General features: G+C 40.4%; 1 protein-coding gene across 1 annotated transcript; it reads right to left on the bottom strand.

The window, feature by feature from the left end:
• Nucleotides 1-709: 709 nt before the first annotated feature.
• Nucleotides 710-13,261, bottom strand: SNRPA1 (small nuclear ribonucleoprotein polypeptide A'). The gene is made up of 9 exons (XM_036878713.2): nt 13,100-13,261; nt 11,326-11,473; nt 10,324-10,402; nt 6,296-6,342; nt 5,907-6,009; nt 5,236-5,315; nt 4,754-4,829; nt 4,005-4,098; nt 710-984 (listed from the first exon to the last, which is right to left on the bottom strand). The coding sequence occupies exons 1-9, from the start codon at nt 13,179-13,181 to the stop codon at nt 926-928; spliced, it is 768 nt and encodes a 255-aa protein (XP_036734608.2). The 5' UTR covers nt 13,182-13,261; the 3' UTR covers nt 710-925.
• Between the last annotated feature and the right edge of the window lie 1,118 nt (nt 13,262-14,379).

Genomic DNA, 14,379 nt, shown 5'->3' with positions numbered 1-14,379 from the left:
TTTGAAGGCACAATTCCTTCATGTTTCAGGCATTCTATGTATGCCTTACAAGAAGAGTACACCAGCCCATCAGCAATCACCCAAAAATATGTAGAGGCCTACTTAGAATAGTGTTTCTCACATTTAGAACTTCCCAGGGAGCTTTGAAAAACAACCCAAACCAAGGCCAGCAGATAAAAAAAAGATGGACAGCAAAGGCGCTCACCATCACCACCTTGTTTTTTAGATTAGCTCACACTGGCCATAACAGGGTGTGAGGAATGTAACAAAGCATCTAGGCACCATGAGGGAATGGTGCCTTAGTGCCCCAGCCAGGGCAGCCATCGAGTACCTCTACCGCATTCTAAATGTTGGAAGATGCTACTTCTCTGCTTGAGTTCTATCAACAGGCAAGCAAAAGTCACATTCCCCTCTAGTTTTTCAAATCAGTAATTAGTATTTGCATGATGTTTGTAGCTCCGAAGGAAGATTTCTGTAAAACCCTGAAGCCTGGCTGCCTTAATAAAGCTCTCAGTATTTGTGCAGGAGAAATGCACCAGAGATTGCAGATTCTTACTGAGAATCACTGGCAATATACGGATAATCTTGTTTTATTTGGATTTAAAAATCTAAACACTTCACAGAGGACTGGGAAGCTGAGAAGCCACGCCCATCACATTTCCAATTTATGTCCATACACTTTACTGCACACACCTCAATGACACATAACTAGACAGAACAGTCTTTTATTTTTTAGTATTTGTAGAAAACTGGCATTTTGATTTCAAAATCTGTATTACAAAGTTACCAGCAGCAGTTTTAAGCATTTCAACAATGCTTATGAACTCCACTTTGCTGACACAAACAAGGCTATTCCAAGTTCAAAAAGCAGAACTAGTCTCAAGTGGGCATACTGTACATCCTGTAGACTCTCAGGCCACATTGCTCAGGACCCATTTGTGACTATGTCTTCTTCCATCTCCTCTTCACCATCATCTGTGGGGCCTAAAGAAAAACACACAGACTTAAGTCACACTGGTTTTAGACAGCATGCTTGCTCAGTATGTGAGTGCCTGTTCTGTCAGACTATTGCATGCTAGGCCCTGGACTAGGTACAAAAAGGCAGCAGCAGCTCCTACCCTCAAGGGGCTTAGAGTCCAGAGACCATGTCTTTGGCAAGTATTGGAAGGGATGGTTAATTCTTAAGGGAAAGGGTCACAAAGGTGTCTTCTGAAGGTCAAACTGGTCTGCCATTCTTAACCACTTTTGGTTGAACAGATGATTCATTTTTTCTGAAGGTAAAAAGCTTACACTTTGTTTTTTTTTTTTTCCACTACCAAGGGCAAAGAAACTGGGAATATTCAAAAAACATTTGCAGATCTACTATATGACAGATATTGGGAATAGTCAGTGACTTTATTGTCTCTAAATTAGGGAAAACATGGTAACAACCACCAAAGTTTATTATATTTATTCAACGATTTATGGCAGGTATTTTGGTCAATGTCTGAAAAAAAATTTTTAACCCTGTCAGTGTTTGGGAAAATTAATGTTTAAACCTACTGTTTTTCTAGTTAGACCCAAACATCAGATTTTTAGATATAAAACTACCAAGAAAGAATGTCATTGGGCAGTGCTACTCGGAAGCCTAGGCCCACTGAAATCTTGAGTACAATGAACAATTTCTATTTTCCTCTCCCCAGTGTTCTTTCAGATTACATTTAAAATCCCAAGAACTCCTAAGGCCCAAATTAAACATTCTACGGAGAAGCAAATTAATTTAGCAATTCCGTGTATTACAGTCACAATAAGCAATTTTGGTATGATGTCTTCCCCCAACCTCTGTCACCAGCAAGTCTTGAAAGCCTTCAAGAGACATCTATTCTCAGGACTAAAGACTAATCCCTCGCAGTCCAGTGTCCTGAGTGGCCTGGTGTGTGCTTACTGCCTGGTCACCCCACCACATTCTTTGTGCTGTGAGCTCCACTCACACCTGCCTCTTTCAGTTCAAGTGCACAAGGCTTCCTTCTACCACAGGGTTTTCGCCAGCGCAGTTCCTCCCATAATGCCACTCTGCCTTTATCTAGTTCAGCAGTTCTCAAAACATTTTAGTTTTAGGACCCAAAGAGCTTTTGTTTACGTAGAGTACGTGTTATCAATACTGTATTAGAAATTAAAACCGAGTATTTAAAAAGCAGTAATTCATCAAAATAAATCTATGAAGTTAATATTTACATTTTAATAAAAAATGGTATTTTCCACAACAAAAAATATTTAGTGAGAAGGCTGGCATTATTATATATTTTTGCCTATCTCTATAATGTCAGACCAATAGCAGTCAGCTGGACTTCACCATTCCACTGTCATAATATGTTGTTTTGATTGAAGGACATAAAGAAAATCAGCCCCTCACAGTATTTGTAGAAAAGGGAGATAATTTTAATAGCCTTTGCAGGCAGTTGTGGTATTTATTTGACACTATGCCAAAACTTGACAAAAGTAGTAGTTCCTTAAACGTTAGTTTGTAATGTGGAGTTTGAAAACTCATCAATGACCTTTTCAAACTCTCTTACTTGAAAATCCATGTTTTGTCCTGTACTATGGATCATTTACACATGCATGATTTTGTAGCATCATTTGGAAAATAATGGTTCACTCAGTTATGCAGATCTTTCAAACACTGACCCATTTCATTTTACAATATAAAAAAATCATATTCATCAATATCACTAATTTCCTCATAAGTCTCTTGGTACTGGGTAACTGTGGTTCAGTTTTATAGCTTTTAGTTTTTGCTTAAAAATGTGGATGTTATCATGCTAACCACCACTACTAGTTGTTTTCCTTGAAGTGACGAGCTCGCTTCATGTTTGAGAAGATGCCTGCTCTCAGCTGCAGTGGTTCTGTTAGCACAGACACAGCCATCCAGCTCAGGAAGTGTGCACAAGTGCGTTATGCACCACCCCCTTCTGTCATCCAGAGTATCAAAATATGTGCACTTGATGGGTGGTATCTCATATATTAATAATTTTCATTGCTTCATGAAGGACATTCTTAAGTGACACTGGCATGTATTTTACCGAGAGGTGCACAGTAGTTCAGAATATGACAACTACTCTGACAGCTCCTTTGGGAATCCTGACCTTGCGCTAAGGTGCCAACAGTTTCACACACCATTGCTCTTGCACGATCAGTACAAATGTCAATACAATTAAAAAGCAAGTAACACCTTGGTGTTTATAGAAAATTCTGACCTCACAGACCTCAGAGGTTCAAGGACCCCACAGTGAGAGCCACTGGTCTCTTTAATGTCTTACTCATTTTTAGCATCAGTCCAAACGTTAGTTCTCAGGGAAACTTTCCCTGGGTTGCCAGTTTAGGTAGAATCCACCAGTTACATTCACATAAAAATTTGTGAATATGCATTATTTTGAATTTTTACTTTATACTCCCAGTGCCCAACATGTTGCCTGACACAAATATTAGAATAGCTAATACTTACTAAAACTTACTAATGCCAGACCCTGTACTAAATGCCATCTATGAAGTACCTTACTGAGTCCTCCCAACAACTTTCTGAGGTTGGCACTATTATTATCTCAGATTTGAAGATGAGAAAATAGATTTAAGATTAAATGGGGATTAAAAAACTTACCCAGGGGCAGAGCTGGTAAGGCTCAGATCCGAGCCTCAGGCTGTCTGGCTCTGGAGCCTGTGTTCCCAACACTAAGCTGTCCTATACATACATGGGCTGAGGTCCACGTGGTTGCCTCCAATGCTCAGTTTCACTCCATGGCTACAAAATACTGTTTGCTTCAAGTCTGATATAAAAAAATCTCCAGTCCTATGACATAACATTCTACCTCAAATAATTTATCTCTAGAAAGTATTTAAAAGAATTTTGTGTACATTAGATGGTAAAGTGGCACTATTCTAACATTCTTGGGTCAGCATCTGAACTGCTTTGGAATTACTTGAGTATAACGTTAATTTGGAAGTACAAAGACAGAACGTGGCGTCCTGACCTGATCGGCGTTCTCTGCCAGGTATCTGACCAGACTGTAGCAAGCCCTTCAGCCGCTCCACTTCAGCCAGAGTCGATGCGTTTGCTATAGCATTCTGGAGGACACAAGACAGACAATGGAGATGGACAACTGATTTCATCTGTTTATCAACCACCAGAGAACACCTACAGAAATTAATACCAACTTTTTGAGTTGGAACATTAAATACTTGTGCTGGAGAAAGAATTATATAGTCACACTGAAATCAGCCCCAAAAACAAAATCATGTCAATTTCCAATAGAAAACGTACTTTCTTACAAGAAAACAAACAGTCACTGTACAGGTCTTAAAATTAGCTAACTAAAGTACCTATTCGGAATTACATTACTGGATAATTCAGGAGGCAATATTATAAAATTAGGATTTCCCACTGGTCATCAAGCAGGATCTTTCAGACAGCAAATCTTTGAAAGTAAAAATTAAGGCAGATTCTGAGATGGCATACAAAGGTAACTAACTGTTCAAATAAACACATCCTGAGGAAATGAGACCAGAGCTACCACTACTCTGACTGGCTCATGTAAGTAATTCAAGTCAAATCTGGTCAAATAAAAATTTTAAGGTAGTTTTTCCTTATGCAGAAATATAGCCAGATTCTAACAACTGTGGGGAAGAAACCTGCAACGTTCAGAACTTAATCTGTTATATAGTTTTGTATCCTAAACCCATGGCAGCTCTCTCTAGTCTGAGAGTCCTAATACATTATTACCTTGATTGCTTCTACATCCCCTGGAGATGGCCCGCCTTTCTTTTTGTCAGTTGGCAAACCAGCACCTGGATTAAAGCTTAGGAGGGGAGGGAAGAACATAACTGTTAAATCCAGACCAACGGAAATTGCTTCTCTTTTACTTTCAAACGCTTTTGAAAGTAATTCAACCAGTGTAGTATCTTATCTTTGTTAACAAACTGATACAAGAAACTCTCTCCTTCAGAAACACCACCCAGTTCATCTTCCCAAAGAGAAAGCAGGATGTGTGTAATATCACATAACGACTGAATACAGAAGTATTTTTTCTGCTAACTTGGTAGAAATCTCATGTGACATGGCCATTGACAGTCACCGATTCTCATCACACAAATTTAATACTGCATTAGTTGCAGGTGCTTTGTTTACTTTTGTAGGAGGCAAACTGCCAGACAGATAGTGTTTCTGAAGGTGAAGTGGAGTGAAGTTGGATATCTGTATCTTACGTTTTGCTTCTCCTGGCAATATCCTTTGCAAGTTGTGCACCCCGTTTGCCCTTGAACATTTTCTCTGCTTCCTGACGCTCCTACAGCAACACCACACACAGAGTTAATGGAAATAGGAATACCACATGCATTTAGATGCACTCCTCAGAAAACATGGAAGAAAACTCTCCTGACATAGTCTGGGCTGGTAAAAATACCAAAAAGCCAATTTCAAATTGAAAAGAGACACAATGGTCTTGCCTTCTCTGAGGAAGCTCCATGAAGAAAGTTCCCTCTCCTACTTTCAAGGAGGGGGCTCCCAAGGAATTAAGAAGGTTAAAAAAAAAAAAAAGAACTCCCAATGAAGGGAAAATCATTCTAACAATAAAATGGCAAACGGACAAAATTAAGCTCCCTGTAGAGGAATGTCCCCAGTCTGCTGCTAACAGCGCTCACTGTGGCTCTGAGACGGTGCTACCCCTGCGGTGACTGACACCACGTAAGGCGGCTTTAATGCCAAGTCCTATCATAAACTCTATTATGAAAAAAACCTGACATAACATTTTCTTTCCCACATTTTTATTACAAACCAATGGTAGAACTCTTTAGGCAATTAAAAAAATCAGTAACAATAAGTACAAAGGGAAACACACAAATCTATAAAGACTTACAACCAACACAATAATACTCACTTTTAGTTTCACCTTTTGGAAATCCAGTACTCTGACTTGTGGAACTTTATAAATTACATACAGTCTGTAATGCTTCTTATTTGTTACAGGATTTCTTAGAATACTACAAGAAAAGGAACAGTATAATGCCAATCTTGTCCATAGCACAGCACTCATGAGGTCCATTTTAATAATACCTAATGAGTTCATAAATTGAGGAAAAATTCACCACTTTTCACATTTCCATGTCATAACTTAAGTAACAGTAGGGAAAGTTTAACAGGGCCCAAGGGAAATATTTTCAATATTCATTTTTGAAAGGTACTTTTTAGTGATTGCTTTAAGGTCAACTCTGGTAACAGTATTATTTTAAAGGACTTCATTGTCACCACCACAAATAATTTCCATACCTTAGATAAGTCAGTGATTTGAGAGATGCCAAGGGATCCAGATCACCCTGTAAAATAGTGGGCACAGATAAGAACACAAATACCACACACTATTCTGATACTTTGAAATGGGGGATGCTTTTGGAGCAAGGACTCATCTTTTTATTTTTTTACTGATCTAGTATCTAGCACAATACTAGCACATCAGAGAGGTTTAATAAATGTCTACTGAGTAAACCAGTGAAAAAATTCTTAGCTTCTTAAACTTAAAACTTTGGCCACACATACAGCTTCTGTTTCAATAACAGAAGAGACTAAAAATTGATTTCCTGTAGCTCAAAAGAGCTACAGTTTAAAGCGACGATTTAGAAAAGGAAGTTGATATAACTTAAGCGCACACAGGGAACCTGAAGACGGGATCCTGTAATCTTGTAGGTGGTTTTTCCTGACAGTACCTTTAGGTGTCTGGGAATAACAGGCATACCATCTTTGAATGAAGGCATCTTTATTCTAGGCTCCCCCAAATCTCTTCAAATAATTTGTTATTTAATTATTAAATAACTATAATATATTTATTATTTTAATTTGGATCACCAATATAGTTATTTTTAAAAAAAGACCAAATCATGAACAAAGGCAGGTCAGTTTTTGAATCTCCTCAAAGTGTAATATAAAACAGTACAACAAGGATAGCAAAATCAAAACACCTAGGGCCAATAGGCACAACTAAGCTAGATGAAAAGGTACTCCAACAGGAACCTTAAAACAGGAACAAGCAGGAGAGACTATTTTGAGAGCCACCAGACTTGCAAGGTGACAGCATTTGTGCAGGAAAAAGCAGAAGGAAGGCAAAGGAGCACCCAACAAACCCAAGAACTCCAAAAAACCAATGGACTTGGTTTAAGGGCAACAGTCAAAGGACATGCGCATCACAGCACTGAGTTCAGTAAGGCTGCAGCGAGGCCTGAAGAGCCTAGTGTGGTCTGGACCCTCGCTCTTGACAGTAGCCAGAAACTGTGTCCCTTCCAGGGCAAAGCCCTACACTGAAGAGAAACTGCAAAGAACAGGTCGAAACTGGGTAGCATGGGGCAAGAGGGACAGTGAGAAAAGAAGTACAGATAAAAGTGGGGTAGAGGTCATTTGCAACAACATGGATGGAGCTAGAGGGTATTATACTCAGTGAAATAAGTCAAGCAGAGAAAGACAAATATCAAATGATTTCCCTCATTTGTGGAGTATAACAATGAAGCAAAACTGAAGGGACAAAATAGCAGCAGACTCAGACTCCAAGAAGGGACTAGTGGTTACCAAAGGGGAGGTGTGGGGAAGGGCAGATGGGGAGGGAGGGAGAAGGGGATTGTGGAGTATCATGACTGGTGCACATGGTGTGTGTGGGGTTATGGGGAAGACAGTGTAGCTCAGAGAAGACAAACAGTGACTCTGTGGCATCTTTCTACACTGATGGACAGCAACTGCAATGGGATATGGGGGGGGGGGACTCGATAATAAGGGTGAATATAATAACCACATTGTTTTTCCTGTGAAACCTTCATAAGAGTGTATATCAATGACATACAAAGAAAAGAAAGTGGGATAGGGGTATACAACAGAACCAGATTTTCAGTTTAAACTGCCTTTTAAAAATACCCACACACATCAGAGGGAGAGGGAGAGCTCGCTGCTGGCATACTGTCACTAAAAGAAATCTTCAGGATGACCCAAAAAGGAACAAAGGGAAACCACTATCACATGACCTCACTTACATGTGGAATCAGAAAACACAGAGTTCAACTCATACAGTAAGATAGAGTTGAATGGTGGTTACCAGAGGCTGAGGGTGGGGGTAAGAGGAGATGAGCTATTGATCATAGAATACAAGCTTTCAGTTTATTTGATAAGTAAACTCTGGAGACCTAAAGCACAACATGGTGACTTAACAATATGCACTATATAGTTGAAATTAAGAAAATAGATTCCATGTATTGTTACCATACAAACAAAAAAGCAACTATGTGAGGTGACAGGTATGTCAGATTGTGGTAACCATATCACAGTGCATACAAATAACAAAAATCACATTGCACACCTTAAATATATACAATTTTTGCCAATCATACCTCAGTAACATGGCAAAACACAAAACAGAAAGGAACAAGGAATGGCAACTTGTTACACACAAACTGTATAAACATGATGACGTCTTGGTGGGTTTTTTAAAGAAAGAATACTTAAGAAGTTGGGGGGCTGTTAAATTGTTAAAGAGGCGAAAGGTATTGGTTAATTTTAAACTTTTTAGTAAGTATTTTTAATTCCTAGAATGCTTAGAAATAATTTCTACACTACTAGAAAGAAAAATGGACCAAAAAGAGAAAGAGAGAGGGGGTGTGAGAGTGAGTGAGAGCAATAAAGGAGAGAAAAAGAAAATGCAGAATGGACAGGACAGATAAAAAGCTCCAAAAGAGAGAGAAGGTAAACTTAAATATACCAGTAGTTACACTGAATATAAACAGACTAAATACTGCATCTAAAAGACTTCAAGCAGGATTAAAAAAAAAAAAATTCTTTCCTATGCTGTTTGCAAGAGACAAACCCAAAATATAAGGTAGAGAAAAGCTGAAAGTAAATTTTGGACAGAAAAATTTTGTCAGGAACACTAACAGAAAGAAAGTCTGTTTTGGGATATGATAGCAGATAAAATAGACAAGAAGGCAAAACAGCACTAAGAGACAAATCTGGTCACAACATAATAAAAATGTTTGGTTTACCAGGAAGACTTAAAAATTTTAAATTTGTATATATGAAACAAAATAACCTCCAAATATAGAAAGCTAAAACTGACAGAAATCCAAGGAGATCATCAAATTCACTATCACGTGAGCTTTTAACATACCTGCTTCAGTAACTGGTAAGACAAATTCAGCTTCCACCTTTGCAAACAGCTTTAAATACAATTACAGCATACATGCAAACACAGACAGCCTCTTTCACGCCGCACATTCCCCAGGAATAGACGTCTTGGGTTGAATACCTTCTATATTTTAAAAAGGACATGGCCTCAAACCAGTGCTTTCTTACTTCTGAAGTACTCCTTTGAGAATCTGAAGAAAACTATGGACCCAGTCCAACAGGAAAGGAGCAATCAAGGAAACAGGGAAGGGAGGGAAGGTCGTAGCAACCCCAAATCAAGTTTTATAATATGGACTTAAACACCTAGTGGTTAAGTGAAAAATTTAGGTTGCCAAACAACTGATAGTGTGAGTTCAATTTTGTTAAGAATTATATATACAGAGCAGAAACTGAAAAAGTATAGAAAAAAATAGGTCAAAATAATCATATGCAAATAGAGAAAATGAAACTTGCCCCTTATCTCAACAGAAAAAGCAATCCCAAGTGGATCATTGATCTAAAAATGTGAAGAATAAAACAGTTTCTAGAACTGAGTTGTCCAACAAAATTTAATGCACATCATGTATGTAACTGAACATTTTCTAATAGCCACCTTAAAATATAAAGAACTGGAAAAACTAATTCTAATAATGTACTAGGCCTGTCATTTCAACATCAATATAAAAAACTTACTGATAGTTTACATTCCTTCTAGGGGGGTACTAAAACTTTGAAATTTGGTGCGTATTCTGTGGTTCTACTATCTCTGAATTCCAAGTAACCATTTGTGGCTAACAGCTACCATCCTGAACACTGCAATCCTAGAAAATAACATGGGTGAGTTTTTGACCCTGGGGTAGGGAAAGCTTGACAGAACATCAAAAGCACTAGCAACAGCAACAAAAGGCTGACACAGTGGATTAAACTTGGATTAGGAACGTCTCCATCAGGGCACCCGAAGAATCAAGCTACAGAGAGGGAGGGGACAGATACCTGCAACACATATATGCGAAAAAGGCCCAGATGCTAAATTAAGAAAAAGATAAAGGATGATGACATAATTTTCTGGCTTTTCCAAATTTTCTATAAGAAACATGTAATACTTTAACTCCTCCTCCCAAACTCCCATACTCCCAAACACATTTTTCTCCTGCTCAACTTACCAGTTCCACAAGACTATTGTTGGTGAGAATGAGTTCTGTCAGACAGGGCAGAGCCTGATCAAGTCCCTCACCTACACGGCTAAAACAGAAACAGACAGACTCTTAATAAAAGGGAAAATTAAGTAAATTAACAAGTTAGTATCTAAGTCCTTGCTCAGGCGATTTCAGACCTTAAAGTAGCAAGAACCTTAGAGATCTTTCTTCCAACGCTCTATCTGATAGAGGGAAAATGAAGCACAAGGAGTGACAGAAGTGGGATGACTTCAGAAACCCATACCTCCCAAGAGGTGCAGGGGAACCTTCCCACTACCACCATCTAGTAAAACCTAAGAAAAGGAGAAACTCCAATGGAGAACAAACTACTTAGCTTACTTCATGACTTCTGTCAAAGTAGCACAGAAACACAAGCGATTATGCATTCACAGCCCAGGTACAAGACATAAAATTACTACACCGTAAGGGAATGGTTAACTCATGAGAAATGTGCCAGAAAAAGCAATCCACCATTCAGTATTTCTTAAACACATTGTCTATAGACCCTCAATAACTTTTCTCCTGTAAAATTTAACAGATGATGAAAGAGGCCCCCGCCTCAAAAATCTCCATTTCAATTAGTAACATTCTAAAAATCATCTGTAGTTAAAGAAAAACAAACAGCAAAGTACCTGAGGTAGAAAGAGATGTACAGTCAAAAACCGAACTGTTGAACTTAACATTTTTTAATATGCTCTCTCTGATAATTATTATTGTTTTAGAAGCCAGTATGTATACCAACAAGCATGTTTTCAATTTACAGTAGAAACTTATAATGAATACATAAATATACAAGATTTCATGCAAATAAGACTAGACCAATACCAAATTAATCTCTGGATCTCCAGCTCATTTCTCATTTTAAGAAGAAATACATAGGTTTAACTGGCAGCATATACTATGTCTTCAGGGACTACTGCAACCCTTACTCTAGGGAAAAAAAATTACTTCCCGTGAGCTGACACTTACCATATTCTATTGTTGTTCACTAATAATGTTTTCAGTCTTCTCAACAAAGGAAAACCATCCAGTTTCCTGATTTCATTGTCAGAAAAATCAATTGAATCAAACTGGTCTAAGGTGGCACCCAGATTTTCAATGACAGGAATTTTATATCCTGTAAAATGGAGGGAGGATGGGACAACAGTTTTAATATAATTAAAAGGTACCTTAAAACATGAGCAGTATTTCTTGGTAATTTGACTCAAAGCTTTCATTTATTCAGAAAGCATTTACCTAGCACCTGAGCAGTCTCAAGATGCTGGCACAGCAAATGAGAAGAACCCTGAAGCTTACGGTCTGGCCGTGGACTTGACAGGGGTGGTCACAACAAGGATAAGGGCAATGATAAGGATACTTACTAACTGTAAATTCACAGCTAACATCTGTAAGAGTATTTACAAGGTGCCTAACACTGTTCTAAGGAAGGCCCCAGAGCTGGTTAGGTGGCGTAACAGGAATTACACTGTGAGCTGCTTATTGTTGGTGTCTAAGTCTTGTTCATATATTGCGGATAACAGTTCTCAAGACTCTTCTGCATTCTAGAGGCCAGATTCATAGAACGTAATCAGGATATCCTCGTCATTTCATGACAGTTCCGCTTTATTTTTGCCTCCCCCAGTTGCAATCCAGGGTTGAAGGTCAATGGTTTATACATAAAGGTAAATCTCCCTGCGAACAGTTCACTCAAATACTCACTGATTTGTCTAAAATTGTCATGATCATTGTGCTAAGTGCTAGGAGAATTAAAGAAATGAACCTAGCTAAGGTTAAAGTACACAATTCGGGGCTGTAAGGGCTATCAAAGTATTCTCAACAATTGACGCACTTGAGATTTAGAGAGATGGCAAAGATCAACCTGTGTCAAAGAGCGAAAGTGGTCAGTTACTCTTCAACCTTTATCTAAGAAATTTTCATTTCAACAAAATAAAAGCACCGGGCTTTGCACTGAGCAAAGAACCAAGAGGAAAGCAGAGCCTTACAGCAGCGCAGCTCCTGCTGCTCCTGAGACCCGGCTGTACCCGCGAGAGCGAATCTCAGGCCCTGACAGCTATTATCTTACCCCCGGGGAAGTTGCTCTTCACATCCTTCCCAAAGTCTGAAATGCTGATGAGGTAACTGCACTCCCAATCCCTTACCTCGCCGTATTACGGCCGGAAGAGCTGCGTGCATCTGAACAGTTCATTGAGCCCCCACCACTAATACACACAGGGCATGCGCTAGTGCACGCCTCCAACAGTTAGGTCTTTAAAACGTTTTGATAAAAAGGGAAATATCAGACAATTGCAGCTGACAAGAAGGAAATACTGGAGAAACAATCCCTTTTGTTCCCGGACTTCGTTTCTTCCCTCACAAACTAGAGATAATTAACACGTATCCTATCCACATCTTACAGTATCACTTTTAACGTATTTACTGAGCAACCACCATTCGCTCAGCACGAGGCTTACAGCCATTAGTAAGTATATTTTCCCGGCTCCCAAGCCGTTTACACCGCGAAACACGCCAAGGAAGGCCTAATGGGTCAGGAAGCAAGCAAGGCGGCCGTGTGTGTGAGCATAAGCGGTAACCGAAGCCTCAGAAGAGCCTAAGGGACAGTCTTCTGGCAGCAACGGCAAGACGCGGGCCGGGGCGGTCCCGGCAGCCGCCTCGGGGCTCAGAGCGGCGGCCAAGCTCCGGCCCTCGGCGCACGCGGCCGGACGCGCTGAGGCCCGGGGCCGCCCCGCTCCTTCCCCTGACTCACCGCGGAGGTCCAGCTCGCGGTCCCGCACGGCGTTGGTGTACTGCGCCGCCTGCTCGATCAGCTCCGCCGTCAGCTTCACCATCCTGCCGCCTCTCGCTCCGTTGCCCGCGGGCGGCCCGCAGTCTCCCGCCAGCCGGACGTCCCAGCGTGCCCCGCGCCCCGCCGCCAGGCAGCGTCAATCGCAGGCGGCGCGTGCGCACTTGGCACGACATCCAGGCCGAAGCAATCGAGGAGCCACGCCCCCATCTCGTCCTCAAGTTCCTAGGTTCAGGCGCGCATTTAAGATTTTGTGTTTGAAGGCATCAGAGTGTTAGTAAAAAGCGCAGACTTGACTCAGCTGGCGAGAAGGGAAACTGATATACATGCTTGACATTTGCACACTTTTTCTCCTTGGGACATTTGCTGATTCAGACTTAGAGCATAGGACTGAAAAGCCACGCCCAGCGGTAAGAGCTCCAGTGAGAAGTAGCGACTTTCAGAAGCACAGGCTAAGGGAGCCCTTAGGTAGTCTCACAGGCTGAGACTGTTACACAATTAAGTTTAAAGCCCAACGAGTAAAAAGATACTTTGGAGCAGGGTGAACCCAGACTTTGAAATGGTAAGCAAAGGGCACACCCTCAGAGGACGGACAATCAGATACAGATCAGCCTTGACAAAGACCCGCTTTAAGGACCAGCTTTGAATGAGCTCAAACTGACAGTGGACTAAGGTCATCAATCCCTGTTAACACCTGTTTGCCGTAGCAAAAGTGAGTCTTCTGCAGAAAATAACATCCAGAAGGTAAAGGTAGCTCTATAGTTTCCTGTAATAAATTGAGCTCAAGTATTCTATAAAAACAACGTATCAGGAAAAGAATTAAATGCTTAAAAGCTAAGACAAAAAGAATATAAACAGAAACAAGAGGATGAAGTATTGGAGTTATAAGAATTGGTTAAAAATACTATTGAAAGAAGAGAGGGGATGCGAACTCAACAGTCCAAGGAGGTTTATTGCTGAACCTGAGAGGGACCCCTCTGAACTGACAAGCAGAACAAAGGAAAGAGGGTCTCTAACAGGTCAAGAGGCTTTTTATGGCCAGGGCTCTGGCGAGCACTTTGAGGGAGGGGTCAGGGGAAAGGTGGGCTTGTGACTTGCTGATGTGTCCTCTGGAGGATGCTTGTAACCTAAGTAATATGAACCTAGGTGTCTCTGAGATGGCAGGTGGGCTTATTCGAAAGTCAGTACTCAGGTCCAGATTCTTTCACTTAGTTTTGCCTCTCCCACCCTCCAAATGGAGGGGA

The sequence above is a fragment of the Manis pentadactyla genome, chromosome 18 (genome assembly GCF_030020395.1).
Source record: "Manis pentadactyla isolate mManPen7 chromosome 18, mManPen7.hap1, whole genome shotgun sequence".
Classification (NCBI taxonomy): Eukaryota; Metazoa; Chordata; class Mammalia; order Pholidota; family Manidae; genus Manis; species Manis pentadactyla.
The sequence above is the reverse complement of the archived record's forward strand: the minus strand, read 5'-3'. Positions and strand labels throughout refer to the sequence as shown.